The following is a 16,023-nucleotide window of genomic DNA, read 5'->3' on the forward strand; positions in this document are numbered from 1 at the left end:
AGGAATAGTCATTCTATTCAGCACAGTTCTTTTCTCAGCCATTTAAAGAAATCATAATCTAACACATACCTAGCTAGATTACTTACTAAAGTTCTAAGACTCCATTCCTGTTCTGTCCCTGGCAAAAGCAGCATACAGACAGACATAGACCCTTTGTTTCTCTCCCTCCTCCCAGCTTTTGAAAGTATCTTGTCTCCTCATTGGTCATTTTGGTCAGGTGCCAGCGAGGTTGCCTTTAGCTTCTTCACCCTTTACAGGTGAGAGGATTTTTCCTCTGGCCAGGAGGGATTTTAAAGGGGTTTACCCTTTCCTTTATATTTATGACAATAATAATTAATAATAACCAGAGGGGATCAGAGAAAGAGAATGAGTGTGCATACACACATACTGACCGGGACATTAAGATTGCAAAAGTGAAATTAAGGTAATTCATATAAATAAGAGTCAGAATAAAGCAAAGTTAAAGAATAACTTTGACTCTGTCCCTTTGTGAGCCTGCACTATGATACAGGGCAAAATCTGAAGGTTATTTTGTTCTTAGTAAGTAAGTGTAAATCCAGAGTGACTGCACTGAATTCAGTGGCATCCAAGCTGGATTCTGATTGCAGTGACCCCCGTGTAACTCTGGAGTCTCAAACCCGTTTTCATTTAGTGTTGGTGTAAGGGATATATGGAACAGAAGACAATAATAAAAAAAAAAGTTCACATCATGTGAGACACTATCTATGGACCCACAAACCAGCCATTCAGTAGCAGAGCCAGAAATAGAACCCAGGAATCCTGAGCCCCCCTCCAGGGCTTTAACGATGAGGAACTCTCCCTCAGCTTAGCAGGCACTGAAATTGAATGAAAATAATGCTTTGTTTGCATAACGGCAAGACACGCGGTTAATTTACTTCCCTCTACAAAGGGAAACCATTATTTTGAAATCCAGCCCGTCAAATCCTGTGGCACCTTTGGCATGGCAGATGGGGCGAAGGAGCCTGCTAAGCTGGCAACACCGGCGGGGCACAGCAGAGAGAACCTCTGGCTAAATCTCTGCAGTTAGCCCCCCGGAGTCCTGCTCAGGCCCCAGCTCCCTCCCACCTGTCTGTGCCTCTTCATTACACTCAAGGGCCCAGTCCCTCAACTTTCAGACACCCGCCATGCACACGGATTCGCTGCCTCCCTGGAAGCAGTGCCCCCCGGTTCACTAGCTTCACCTCAGTTCAGCGCTCTCCTTAGCCGACAGCGCTCAGGTGTCTCTAGTAAAACCAAATCGTTTATTTGATAAAGATTCAAATAGACGCAAGTATAAGGCGTACAAACGTATGGTTACAGATCAAAGAAAAATATAAAATGCAATCTGGCAAGTGCCTTTCTCGTGCACCGTGCTTGTCCAGTCGAGAGAGCTGGGAGACGCTCATGCTGGCAATGCGCTGCCTCCCTCGTGGGTGCTGTCTTGTGCCTTTCTTTCTCCTATTATACCATTCCTGACCTTTTGTCTCTTTCCATAAACAGGGTGTCTCCTTAACTTCAGTTTGCCCCTATTCAGGGTCTTTTTCCTGGGCTCTTTTGTGCTGAGTCAAGGCCCAACCCTTCCCCTTGTCGACGCAATCACCTGGTCTAACCCTATTCCGCTGCACTGCACGCTGAAGCATCAGGAATGGAGTCCTGGTTCCCAGTTCCCAGTCTGGTCTAACTCACTAGATCGGCTCCTTCCCAGAGCTGGGAATGGAGTTTCATAACTCCACCCCGTCCTCTCCCTGAACGGAGGTAGAACCCGCAATCCAGTGTGACTTTTCCAGCTCCTTCAGCCCAGTAGGCCCCACTCCCCTCGCAGAGACAAGAACCACGTCACGTCCTAATTCCAGATGAGTCACCTGGCTGCGTGAGGGTATGATTTCTCTACAAACACCGCAACGGCACTGCTCTAGACATCAGTGTGGACACACACGACAGCGACGGCAGAGGGTCTCCTTTGGTTGTAGTTAATCCACTTCCCTGAGAGGCGGTCGTTACGCTGATGAAAGAATTCTTCCATCTGCCTAGCGCTGCCGACACCGGGGCTTAGGTCAGCGTAACGGTATTGCTCAGAGAAGTGGATTTTTCATATTCCTGAGTGACATCGTTGGGTCGACTTAACTTCTTCGTGCAGACCTGGCCTGAGTCCATCACCTGACATCAAGGACTGTTAAAATCTTCTGCCCCTTGACACTCCTGGGTAACCTGTCCTGGTGAATGTTTGTGTAGTGACAGTGGGTGGCAGCAGGACTCCTGCAGCTCTGACTGGGAGAGGAGTACGGTTAGAGCTGGGGGGGGGGGGCAGGGGGAGTCAGGACTCCTGGGTTCTATTTCCTGCTCTGGGGAGAGGAAGGGTGTTTAGTGGTTACAGCAGCCAGCTAGAAAATAGAAATTGCCAAATCAACATACCCCCCTACCCCCAGTTCTCACACCTCCCTACTGAAACCCCACACCCAAGACTTCCTCAAATGTTCAGAGATGGACTTTGCAGTGTGAGCTGAATATAAATGGATTCCTTCAAACCAAGCTGAGCAGGAGTGAATTCCAAAGTCATAGGTTCCCCTCAGAGATTGCTCTGCTGGCAGCTCGGTCTCTTTAACACCTCTACCCGTCACAACGGTGGCCAGTTCACACAGGGTTTTAATAACAGACATTATATTCATCTGCCGTGAGGAGGACATGGTGGAAATGAGGCCTCCCGCTGGGAAAAATGAAGATCACCAGCTCAATGTAATGCATTTAGACTGCATTGCTGGCTACTAGTGTATTAATATTTTTGCCTTTTGATCTAAGGGACTTGCTGCCTATCAATCTTAAGGATTTACAATACCCCAGTTTCCATAGTGTCTGAGCACTTCCTAATCCGTTCATCCTCAGGTAGGGAAGCACAGCTTTCCCCATTTTACAAATGGGAACTGGGGCCCAGAGAGACTAAGTGACATGCCCAAGGTCAGACAGGGAGTCGGTGTCAAAGCAGGGAACTGAACCCAGGTTTTCCAAGTCCCAGACTGGACTGGGAGCAGGAATTGAAGCCCAGAAAGACAGTTGAGGAGTCCTAAAGTTTTTCCGCCTTTCTTAGGGGCTCTCAGCCAAGCCGCTACTGCGGCACACAGGCAGCAGGCTGCCACTGACAGGGTTCCCAGACCTACCTAGTGGGAGCTGCTCAGATGTCATGAAGTTTGACCAATGAGCTACCTTTCTGGTCACACATGGGCGGAGTTAATTCATTCCCCCGCTCCAGTTTACTGGGCCTGCTGCTTCTCAGACTGTCCAGTTGTGTCCTGGGTTGTGCTTTGCTCAGGGTTTTTCATACCGCTGCCCGATATTTCCTTGAAACACAGGTGCTCTCTATTGGCAAAATCTTCAGTCGGGGTTGCTCAGGTGTTCTGCTCTCTTGCATTGCTTTGCCAGCTTCTTTCCTGGAGCGTCCATGTTATGACTCACCCTCTCCTTCGCCTTTGATGGCCTGCAGGGATCGCTTTTTTTGTCCTGCTGAATCAAAGCATCAGGCAGTTTCTGCTGAGCTAGAGTTTGCCCTCATGGCCTCAGGACATCAGCTGTCTCATCTCCAGCTGGAGTGCCATTTCAGATTTTGGTAGGGGCAGGGGCAACTTTAACCATGATTCCAGGGACCACTTAGAAATTAGCTGACAGGAGCAAGGTGTCTAATTTCTATATTTTTCAAAAAGAGAATGAAATAAATATTAGACCCACTCAGCTCTAACAGGAGTTCTCACATCTTGTGTCAACTCACTTAAGGGACACTGGTTAGGTTTAAAATTTTAATGTGTACTCTGACTTTGTTACTAACGCTTGAAGACAACAATTGAAACAACTGTAGAAAAATCTAGATGACTTTCTATCCCTTTTTTGCAGTTCACCAAGCGTGGAACAGATCACTGAACTTTGGAATCAACCTACTAGGGCAAGGCCCTGTGAGTTTATACTGCACCTGCCTCAGGCTCTCGGGGTGTTACCCCACTGCGAATAATAGACGAGAAACTGACCTTATAAAGGAGAGAAACCGACACTTTCGAGTCACCTTTACAGTATTGCCAACCCCAAATGTTCAAAACCATGAATCAGGCCCATCAAAATTCATGAGATTTGCTTTGAAATCATGAGATTATGTAAAAATAAGCTTTGCAGTTAATAGCTTTGCCGTTCTTTTTATTTGCCTTCTGCTCTTTGAGCTTGGGGGTCTCATTTTGAAGCTTTCTCCACAGCCACGAGGGCTAGAAACTTTGTTTTTCTTTACGACCGAAGGCTGAGCTCACACATCCACCTGACTCCAGGAGCTGGGGCTTGAAGGAAAACAATCAGTGTCATGAGACTCATGACAAAATCACGAGAGTTGCCAACACCGCTTTGACTTCTGTTTAAAGGCTAGTTACTTTCCGGCAGGCTCTTAAACACAACACGCCAGTGATTGAGTTGCGGTTCTCACAGGAGAATATTTAAAACCAAGCACCAAGAAAAGTCCACATTTTAAAGTTGAGGGAAAAATGGAGACTTCTGCGGGTAGTTCAGGGCCACAGTATGCAGGAAAGGAAAATAAACAGGCACAGGAGATCTGGGCCGCTCTTTGTCGTGAAAGAAAGTTGGAGGGTTGAATCTTCTAGTTCTTAATCAAGTAAAACTTCTGTTGCCATCAGCGCCTCCACTCACAGATATTAACATGTACTCAATAACTATACACTTCATACTTAAATATCTGAGCCATCTTCTCCAGGACAAATCGGTGAGATATTGTGAGGCACTCAGATGCTAGGGTGATGGGACCACATAAGTATCCCAGGTAGAGTGGGAACCTCTCTGTACCACTGCTGGCCCTTCCCTGGGTTTTGGCCCCTTCTTTTCACTTATCCCCCTCAAATCTTCCTCTTTTCAGAATATAACCTTGGCTCTTCTGAGTCCCCTGCATTCTCTCTCCAACATCCCCACCCCTTGCAGAGGGATTCCTGTTTTACAGGCAATTACCAGCCCTTTCTGATCTTAAATCACCCTGCCTCTGTTTGGAAACAAAATACTGACTCCCTGCCCCTGGAGCACCTGTCCTCTGCAGAATTCACGTTAACGCCCATGCTGCAGTTAGGAGCTCTGACTCGGCTCATACCTCCTGTATGAAAGTCACCTGCCTGTACCCCAAATGGTGCCCCTACAGATAGCTTGCAATTCCTCTCTTGTTAGGCATTCCTGATGCAACAAGAAACTGTTCAAAAATACCCGACTTTCTAGAGATGTTACGGGAAACACTGACTAACCACTGCCCTACAACTCTCCAGTTACAAGCTCTCTGCTTTAATTCCCCTCCCACTGCTAGGTCTTCCTTTCAGGCAGCGGTGGCTTCTCTCGCCCCGCACAGCCCTTTCCCCAATCTCCAAAATGCGGCTGTTTCTGGCTTTGGGTTTGCAGCCCTGTTTCACTGCAGAGGCATGTCCCAAGGGACTTATTTTGTCTCCCTATACAAGCTGGAGGGGGATTTCATCCCAGATTCTCAAAGGTGCTAAACTCCCACGCAAATCAGTGGGAATTAGGTGCCTCAAACCTTTGCGGATCTGGGCCTTCCTCTGTCTTCTTCCTGCTCAGCCTTTTCTGGGGGCTGCTTGGGTGCTCAAAGGTGAGGACCACAAACCCTCACACTGCAGAGGACTCTCACTTCATCTCTCCTCCTTTATTCCTTTTCCATTGCCTCTCTCTGTCGGGAGAGATGGGGTCCATTCAGTTCCAACCGCCGGTCGTGTTGTGACGCAGGCAGGAACAAGGGGCACAGAGATCAGAGCTTTATTACAGGCAGCCTGGTACTGAGTTAGTATAGTTAACTCTTTCAGTGCCTTACAACCCCCCCCCCCCACCATTGCACCCTGTGAATCCACACACTAGCTAATTCTCTCCAGTGTCTCCCTGAGTGTAGCTTAGTGCTCAGCGACAGAGACAGCAACAGAGCTGGTGGGGTGGCCCATCGTTTTTAAAAGTTCTCCAAAACAGAGACAAATGTGGTGCTAGGAAGCAGGACTTCTTGGGTTCGAAGACCAGCTCTGTTACTGACGTGCAGTGTGACCTCGGTCACTTCCCCTCGCTCTCTACCTCAGTTTCCCCATTTGCAAAATGAGGTTAATGATATTGATCTACCTCAAAGGGGTGTAGTGTGGGCCAATTAACTCGGTAACTTATGCAGAGTGTTTAAAAAATATGCAGTTGTCACGAATCTGATCTCAGTGACCCTGGTGTAAATCCAGAGCGACCCCGCTGAAGTCAATGGAAGCAGGGCCCGATTCTGATCTCAGTTACTCCAGTGTAAATCTGGAGTGACTCCACTAAAGGTAATAGTCATGACCTGATTATGGTTTCAGTTACCCAGCTGCGAATCCAGAGTGACTCTAATGCAGTCAGTACAGTCAGGGCTGGATTCTGATCTCAGTGATCCTGGTGTAAATCCAGAGTGAATCCTCCGCTGAGGTTAGAATGTGTCCCACAGTCTGCTGATTAAATCCCCGTATCTATAACGGCACAGTCAGTTAAACAGCCGTGATCCAAACCAGGCATATTTGGGAGAGAGAGAGAGAGAAACACTACACTGATCTCTGGACAGGGGATGTCAGATGTGAGTACAGTGACAGGCAATACAGAGGCGAAATTGCCACCTAACCAGCACCCTGATTGGACAGAGTGATCTCACTAAAAGAGCAGGAATCAGGAAGTGTTGGAGGGTGTGTGGTGTAATGGGGCGGTCTCCTGCAGCCTGAGTCCTTCCCACTTCTCAGGGGGCAACAATCTCTTTGCTTCCCGTGGCACTCAGCACTGAACTGCAGTTTCCTGACTCTCTCTGCTGACCAGGAAGCTGCATGGAGGCCCCTGGGAGAAGGGACCTGCTGAGGAAGCTGAAAGCCCTGGGCAAGGAGGAGTTGGAGGGGTTCAAGGATAAGCTGAGTGAAGTCCTGCTGGAGAGGGGATCTGAGCCCATCCCCGTAACACCAGCTGACCCAGCAGCCCTAACCGACCTGCTGCTCAGACACTGCAGAGGGGACTCAAAAGTGGTTCTGAAAGTCCTGGAAGATGTGGAAGCCAGACTCCGGAAAGGTAAATCGAGAGCTGTCTCGATTGCTCTTCACTTGAGTTACAACACATGCACATACATCTTCTACAGGGTTAGCTGATAGGCCCCCGTGGCCCAGGTGCAGTGGTTTATGGGCAAACATCCCAGACAGACATGCCAAACCCACACAAAACAAATGCAGAAATTTGGCTTGTTTTTGGCTTAATTGGCTGGTGAGTTGCTTGTTAGCTGGTTTTTGGCTTGTAACTTGTTGCTTGTGGCTTCTTCTTTTTTGATTGGCTCCCAGCAAGCAGGAGCAAGGGGGGGAGAGAGTCGGGGTGCACAGTGGGCCCACCCCAGTCTCAGACTGCACCCTGGGGGGATCTAGTCACATAGAGTGTTGGGGTTCTTAGGGATTGGCTTGTTTTGGCCTTGTTTTGAAATGGGATTAGCTTGATTTTTGGCTTATTGTGAAAGTCGGGGTGCTTATTTACCGCGTAAAAGTTGGCACCTGTGATTCCAGAGTGCCCTGGGCCTGGCTGACTTTTTTTTTGCATGGCCTTATGGGAGAACTTGTCTGTGTAAAGGCAGAGAGTGGGAGAGCTGTGGATGGAAAGGTCAAATGAGTAACAGCTCCCATGATCCAGCCTTCTTCTGCCTATTCCAGAATTCCACTTTCCCATGATGCTTGTGAGTATGGGTTATTCACTTGAGAGCAGGGGTGCTGCCCAAACCCTGATGGAGATTGGGGGCGGGGCAGTTGTGCTGGGCCCTGGACAGACACGCTGAGAGACAGTCCCTGCCCCAGAGAATTTCCTATCTAAACAGACAGGGCAGAGAATGGGAGGTTAATAATGGGGATCAGAGGCCCAGACAGTCAGTGACTTTCCCCAAATTTCACATGGGTCTGTGGCCAAACTGCAAATGTAACCCAGATTTCGAGGGCCCTTTGCTAGTTCCTTAACCACAAAACCAGCCTGCTGTCCTATCAGGATAGGGGCCCTGCATGCAGGGTGGATTTGATTTAAATCACTAGTCAGGAAGATTCCATTTAATCATGGCTTTCTACACAAAAGTGCATTCTGGTTGGTTGTTATAACCTTAATACATATTCTTCACAACTCAGAGATAGGTGTAGGTTTCATTTTTAGAAGGTACACACTGTACATTTTTTAAGTGATTTATTTTGAAAACTTTTCAGATGAGTTTTACAGCCATATGAGAAAATGAATGATTGTTTGGTTATTTCATTTACCAAAGGTAATTGAAGCAGATATTTATGAAGTCATTGGGAGGTGAACTATCTCCAATTCAACAGGTTAATCAATATTTGGAGGATTTTTTTGCCATGCTGTATTAGGAGGAGAACACCATCAGACAGACATTTAAATTGTTTTATTTAACTAAAACAACAAAGTTAAGTATTCTGGATTTTTTTCTTCAACATCAGACATATAATATTTTAACAAAACAAGCATATGTCCCTCGCTTCTCACATTTCTCTCCAGACTTCTTCTCCTTGTCCAGATCTATTCTGCCCCCAACAATCTTCTATTCATTGAACTTCTTGAAACTTTGCACTTTTAGAGAGAGGTAAGGGATTGACTGTGTGTACACAAATTTGCAGAGGGACAATAAAGTTGAGGTCTGTTATTTCTCACCTCTATATATTTATTTATTTAAAAACATTTTTGCCATTAACAAGCATGTTACCCCTGGAGATACAAATCCACAGTTTGAGAACTGCAAAACTAAGCATCTCTAACGGTATCTTCCAGACTGAGCCCTGAGTCTCAGTGGGTAGATAGAAAGAGTAACCTAAATAATCTCTACAGAAGCCCCTGGAACCCCATAAGATTGGTTCCCTAATCCATGAACCATTGGAACTCATTTACAAAACTTTTCTAAAACATTATATGAATATATTGTCTCATACTATAAAATAAAAATTTATCATCCCTATTCCATGATAAAATACATTATAGCTCAAAGATAGTTTTAATTGAAATATCTTTAGATAGGTTTTTTCTTCAGAAAGCATTTTATCAAAAACATCCGATTTTTTTAAATTTTATTTTTTTAAAATCATTGATTTTTATCCACCCTGCCTGCATGTATAGGAGTATTTCCTCTTTTGTAGCAAATGTTATACAAGTGAGATTTCAGTTCTCAGTGGCTGACACTCTAACTCTCATTTTGCTCAGTCCTGATTCAGACGAATCCGAGTGGAACTTAGTAAAGGGAAGCTACTGGTCTAGTGGATTGTGGGGGCTGAGGGTCAATGGAACTAGAGTATAGCCTGCCAAAATTATATGACCACAGTGAGCTGTAGCTCACAAAATCTTATGCTCAAATTAATTTGTTAGGTGCCACAAGTACTCCTTTTCTTTTTGCAAATGTTTTAAAGATTCCTTCCTTTAGCTCATTCCTCCTTATCTTAAGCTTTTGTTTCCTTCTGCTCTTAAAGCTTGAAGTGCCCTGTCTTGCTTTGTGTTGTAATTGACACCTCTGCTCAGGTGACAGATGAAGTGAGCTGTAGCTCAGGAAAGCTCATGCTCAAATAAATTTGTTACTTTCTAAGGTGCCACAAGTCCTCCTTTTCTTTTTGAGAAACTATCTGCTGTATCATCATCAGCAGTGTAAACAGCTATTATCCATGTGAATGGAGAACTGATTTGACAGCACCAGGCAGCAAGGAAGTTTCCCTTCTTTCTCCTTGCAGAGCCTTGGAAACATAACTGATATAAACCAACTACTAGGGGCAGACTTGATCTAGTGTTGTTCCTAAAGATCTCAGGTTATTCTGGTCCTGTGTGGAAAAATAGTTTTTTTTGGGTGGGGGGGAGGTTGCTGAAAAATTCTGAAAAATCGGGGCTGGGGGATTCCTTTTGCATCAAACTGAAAATTTAATACATTAATGGCAACCCCAAAAATGTAAAAATGTTCATTTTAGGTTTGTTTTGACTTGAAACTTTGTTTCACTTTTGGCTGTTTTAAAGCGTTTTTTGATTGCTTAAAAAAAAAAATTAAAGGACGCTGGAAACAAAAAGTTTTGTTTTGAAGTGAAAAATCAAAATGTTTCCAATATGTCAACGTGAAATATTTCAGATTTCTTTGGAGTTTCTTTTTAAAGGTTTTTTTTCTAAATGAACAAGTCAGCCAAACTGATACCAATTCACAGAACATTTTGGTGTGGCCTGAAGCTGAATATATATATATTTTTGGGGGGGCCGACAAAAAGTCATATGAAAATTTTTTATCCATCTCTAGTCCTGGCCTGTTTTTACCTTTCAAGTTCACTCTCTCCTAAGTCTCTCCCACAGCTTCCAGCCACCCACAAGAAGCGCAGAAGCCATCCTCTTGCACTAAAGCAGGAGATTCAGGTGAGTTGTGCTGAGCACACGAAAATCTGGCCCTGTGGTCTGTTGTATCTCTTTATCCCAAGCTCACGGTGGAGGTACCGGAGTATCTTACAGAGCTGTGTGTCTGTCATGTAATGCTAATCTTTGGCTGTCTCCCTCTCTGTCTGTCTGGGTGTCGGGGGGCTAGAAGAGCGTCACTCCAGGGTTTCAGAGTAGCAGCCGTGTTAGTCTGTATCCGCAAAAAGAAAAGGAGTACTTGTGGCACCTTAGAGACGAACAAATTTATTTACTGTATGCATACGATGAAGTGAGCTGTAGCTCACGAAAGCTCATGCTCTAATAAATTTGTTCGTCTCTAAGGTGCCACAAGTACTCCTTTTCTTACTCCAGGGTTAGTGCGCTCTCCCTGATCTGGGAAGCCAACTCTCTAGTACCTCTCCATGGAGAACTCCTCTTCTCTCTCTTATCTTTAGGACCAAAGAGCCACTTCATGCATTCAGGCGATGAGATTCCCCCTGGTGAAGGAGGGACGCTAGCATCTGGTGAGTTGAGAATCGCTCAGGGTGATGACAGGGGCCCTGGGGGAAATTCACTGCTGTGATGGACCATGACAGCCTCAGGGCTGTATGTCGGACCTAAGTCATTGCGGGGGTTTGGGCCTGTTTGTTTTTCCCCTCAGGGAGGGGCCACATGGGGGTTGTTGTCTGATTTTAGGAGGTTAATATTATTAATTTGGATAGTATGGGTTATAGGCTCGCTAATCAATCTGATCAGAAGATAACAAGGTTCTTGTCCCAGAATCTGGCTACACAGAATATGCACAGGACCCTCGGGGGCATGACAAGACGCTCACACCGAGACCAATATAGTCTTAAAGACTTTTACTGAGATAAAAAGGAATTATAATCAAATAGTAATCAAATGGTAAAATAACCAGAGTTACAAATGTGATACTATTATTTTAAATATACATATGATATTATATACTATAAAGTTTTTGATTAATATACTCACACCGTTCCTGGATGACCTGGTTATAAGAGACCAAGGACCAGCCTCGCCTCGGGTTCTTCAATTCTTTTGAGTGGGAGGTGCAGATCTTAGCTCCACCTTCTTTTAAGAGCTATTGAAGCTGACTTAGAATTTCACTTAACTAACAGACTAATAAACTAAGAAAGATGCCTGAAGCTTAGATTCGTAGACACTTAGATTATATTAGATAATGGTGTATTGTAGCATGGTGTGTCATCCCTTTTATAGGACATGGGTGCTTGAGCCCTCCTATGTCCAAACTTAGTTTCCTCACCCACCAAAATGTTGGGGTACACTTACTCCATGGGCTGATATGTGTGTACGTATTGATGACATTTACGTACATATTAATGACATTAGATCATTCACACCTTTGTTATTTTTGTTCTCCTGGTTATTTCGGTTCTTTCCTTGTGGTGTACCTGTTTACAGAGGGCATGAACTTCGGAAAGCCCCTATGCCCCCCTGCTTCAACGCATCCTTTATCTATCTAAGTTAAAGGTCGCTACCATATATGGACCTTATGCTTTAACTTATCACTATCTATCTAGGTGAAAGCATACATATGTCTGGGACCTAACTTTGCCTTCGCATAACATATAGGGTGTGGCCTGTAGGTCTCTTGTGTTACAGCCAAACTACTTTAATATACATCTATAAACTTATTATTATAAAACAAACAATCAAAACTATAAGAAAGGAGATACAGGCAAGCAAGGTAGCCTTATAGGCTACAGGGTTGATAGAGGAAAGCAAAACCTGGGGTTGGCTTCCTGGAGTAGGTGCTAAATTTCATTCCCCTTTTCCTTCCAAAACATGCAACTTAAAGAGCATTTCAGTGTTGGGTGGATGATCTCTGTGTGGAATGGCTGCTATCCAGCTGATATGCCCCACCCCAGAGGTGGCTACGTTTCAGTGTATGGGTGAATAATATTTTCTGCATGCACAAGAATCATAGTTCCTTCACATATACATATAGACTGGCCTCATCTGGAATACGGTTTTACTGCATGTTCACTTTCTTTTTTCTTACTGTAACAGGTTGGTGAGAGACCCTCACAAGAAATAAACACTTCAGGTCAGCTTCTGATCTCCGTTACCCCAGTGTAAATCTGGCTTTGGCTCCAGTGAGATCAAGATAGTTATTCTGGATTTACACCAGGATAAGTGAGATCAGAAGCTGCCCCTAACCTCATTAATTTCAGCCGAGTCCCTCTGGATTTACACCAGGGTTGCTGAGATCAGAATCTCTCCCTAACCCAATTGACTTCAGTGGGGTGGCTCCAGATTTAGCCAGATTCATAATGCCTTTATATAAATCAATGGTGTGGCCTCACTGGGGATACTTTGTGCAGTCCTGGACACCCCATCTCCAAAGGGATATTGCAGGAGTAGAGGGGGGGTCACAGGCAGGTGATAACAATGATCAGGGAGCTGGGAAAACTCTCCTATGGAGAGAGATTGAAAAGACTGGGATTGTTACATTAGAAAGGAATTGAATAAGAGGGGACATGATAAAAATATGTAAAATAACAAAGGGCATGGAGAAGAGAGATCAGGAGCTTCAGTTCTCCTCTCCTCCTAACACAAGAACAAGGGGCCATTCGATGACATTGGAAGATGGCCAATTCAAAACCGATGAAATGAAATCCTTTCCATATAAGGTGTAATTAGCTGGTGGAACTTACTGCCACAGGAAGTCACTGAGGCCAAGAATTTAACAAGATTCAAGAAGGGATTTAAGATCTCTTCATATGGATCACAAGAATATCCCGAGTTAGCATAATTCCTAATGATATATATTTTGTAGGGGATATTGAGCCTCCTGCTTCAGGGTTTAAGCCAGTCTCTATTAGAGCCCAGGATGAGACTATGTGGGAGACAGATTATCCAACATCTGCGACTACAGGGTTCCTACCCCTGCCTCTGGAGGTGCACCTGATGCTGGCCACTGCCAGAGGACACTAGGCTAGATGAATCCTGTGTTCTTACCTGTGAGAAGCACTCTGGGCCAAAAGGTGCTAGGGACCTGCGTTAGATATTCATATTGATTTATTCATACTGTAATTCCACACTCCCCAGCGATTGCCTTCATGAAGAGGCATCTTTCCTTCACTGGCTCCAAGGCTGAAGCTGCAGGTGAGTGAGGCTGAAATTGACCGGGCGAAGTGGGGTAATTTGAGGGGCCTGAGTGCATAGAATCCAGATGCTGCCTTGGCCTGCTGCGTGGACCATCCGCACAACGTCCCCCTTTAGCCGCGCTGGATTTAATCTGTTGATTGCTGGCACCGTCATCAGGCTGCCTTTCTTCCCTGCACTGATTGGCTGTTGGTTCCAATCTCTCCCTCACGCTCTCTTCCCCTCCACATCTGCTCCTCACCAGGGGTGAAAGTAACTTAAAGGACTTACCGGTACTCCGGAGTCCTGAGCAGGGGCGCGTGGCCTCAACCGGAAGAGGCGGGGCCGGGCCCTTTAAATCAAGATTTAAAGGCCTCAGGGCTCCGGCTGTGCCTGGGAGCCCTGGGGCCTTTAAATCACCCCAGAGCTACCAGCTGCAGAGGCGGCTGGGAGCTCAGGGGCGATTTAAAGGGCCCCGAGCTGTGGCCACTGCTACCGCAGCGGATCTCCGGGCCCTTTAAATCACCGCCGGAGCCCTGCCGCCGCTACCCCAGCAGCTCTGGAAGCGCTTTAAAGGGCCAGGGGTTCCGGCGGCTGCAGGAAGCCCCGGGCCCTTTAAAGCGCCAGCTTGGGGAAGCCGGTCAGGTCCCGTCACGGCGTACTGGCTCTTGACCGGTATGCCGGACCGGACCGGACCAGCTTGCTTTTACCTCTGCTCCTCACACCCTCCTCCATCACCCGCTCCCCTGTTACCTTTCCCTTTGTCTCTTTGTTTAGCTAATCTCTACCTACATTTTTTTTTTTTAATTTTTAATATCCTCCAGGCTGCAGAATCTGCCTCTGCTCTGGTCTCATTTGCTTTTCACCAACCCCAAAAAACCCCAATGGCACTGAAAAACTAATCCCCTGCAGAATGTGTTACTTGAAATAATATCTCCCTGTCTGCTGCAGGAAAACAAAGCAGGAAGGAGGATCCCACTGGGGACAGCTGGGGAACGGACAAATGCAAACTGTGTCCCAGGGAGGAGGTAAGGGATTAGGTGTAATTTTTTCCCCTTGCTCATTGTCCGTCAGTCTTTTTCCCTTCTCTGTGGTTTCTGGCTGTGATTTCACCCTCGGAGCTGAGCCAGGGGTATTCTAACACCTCCACTGTTTAGATCAGAGAAAGTTTATTTAGGCGGGATTGTGCCTGGTGGGCCAGTCAGGTGATGGCAAATGGAGGAATCGGAAACTATTTAAGGATATGTCTTCACGGCAGAAATTCTTAATTACTGTTATTTATTAGGTGTATTACGGTAGCCTGTAGGAGCCGGGGTTATGAACCAGGACCCCATTGTGCTGGACTCTGTATGTTATTTATTAGGTGTATTACGGTAGAGCTCCAGCCATGGACCACAGAACAAAGAGCGTTCAACTCGGGTTAAAATAGCAGCGTAGATATGGCCACTCAGCTTTAGATTCAGATCAGCAGCTCACGTTCAACCCTGGCTGCCCTGTAGGCTTCAACGCGAGCTACTAACCTGATTTAAAAGCCGAGGTACTGTGTGTTTGCCGCTGTTTTTACCTGTCGGCTAACCCAAGTTAATACAACACCTTGTCTTTGCAAGGAAGACGTGTTCCCCGTGTGCCTTTGTCAGTGTCTGTCTGTTGGGGTACGTCTACACAGCAGCTGGGCGGTGTGATTTTCAGCTCGGTGGACGGACGCATACTGGCTCTGCTTCAGCTCATGCCCCAAAATGGTCATGTGGCCGCGGATCTTGGGCGAGATTGTATTCGGGCTAGCCTGTGTTGCCACAGTGTTACTTTTTAGGCCCCCGCTGCTGTGTAGACTTAGCCTGAGCCTGTAATATCATAGATTCACAGATTTTTTTTAAGGCCAGAGAGGACCATTCTGATCATCTAGTCTGACCTCCTGCATAACCCAGGCCAGAGACCCTAACCCAGTAATTCCTGCATCAAGCCCATAACTTCTGTTTGCACTAGAGTGTAGCTTTTAGAAGACATCCAGTCTTGAGGGAAAGATTGCAGTTGATGGAGAATTCACCACACCCCCTAGGTCAGTAGTTATTCCAGTGGCCTTATGTATAGTCTGAATTTGTCCAGCTTCAGGTTCCAGCCACTGGATCTCATTGTGCCTTTGTCTGCTAGATGATCAGAATGTAGACTGGGGAGAGCGGGGTTGGAAACCCGCTGTCCCCTTCAAGCACGTCTAAAGGGATCATGTCAGTTGCATTTATTAAATGCTGGGTTTCAGATCTCTCTCATAATGCATCATCAGAATGGGCAGTGCACACACCATTTCCCTTCATCTTTTGGTGTCTGCTGTGCTATTTGTAACAGAGCCTGTTTTTACATCAGGAGTCTGGCCAAATGCAGGTCAGAGGCCAAATCAGTTGTTTACATGCAGCTCTTCTTAGCTTCAGTGGGAGATATTCATGTAACTAAGGGAATAGCTGAGCCCTGGATTGAATG

General features: G+C 46.0%; 1 protein-coding gene across 4 annotated transcripts in view; it reads left to right on the forward strand.

Annotated features, from left to right (window-relative positions):
- The first annotated feature begins 6,764 nt into the window (after positions 1 to 6,764).
- The window catches only part of LOC140912346 (NACHT, LRR and PYD domains-containing protein 1b allele 2), a 40,025-nt gene continuing 30,766 nt past the window's right edge, over positions 6,765 to 16,023 (forward strand). For 2 of the 4 annotated variants that reach the window (XR_013635889.1, XM_073346588.2), the window contains exons 1-5: positions 6,765 to 7,083; positions 10,351 to 10,422; positions 10,875 to 10,943; positions 13,516 to 13,572; positions 14,503 to 14,579. Coding sequence is in view for 3 of the 4 variants with exons in the window: in XM_073346588.2 (XP_073202689.1) it covers positions 6,849 to 7,083; positions 10,351 to 10,422; positions 10,875 to 10,943; positions 13,516 to 13,572; positions 14,503 to 14,579 (510 nt within the window). In the remaining variant the exon portion in view is untranslated. The remainder of the gene's footprint in view (positions 7,084 to 10,350; positions 10,423 to 10,874; positions 10,944 to 13,515; positions 13,573 to 14,502; positions 14,580 to 16,023) is intronic. The other 2 variants (XM_073346591.2, XM_078853104.1) reach the window with 2 other exon arrangements.

This window comes from Lepidochelys kempii, chromosome 6, assembly GCF_965140285.1.
Source record: "Lepidochelys kempii isolate rLepKem1 chromosome 6, rLepKem1.hap1, whole genome shotgun sequence".
Taxonomy (NCBI): Eukaryota; Metazoa; Chordata; order Testudines; family Cheloniidae; genus Lepidochelys; species Lepidochelys kempii.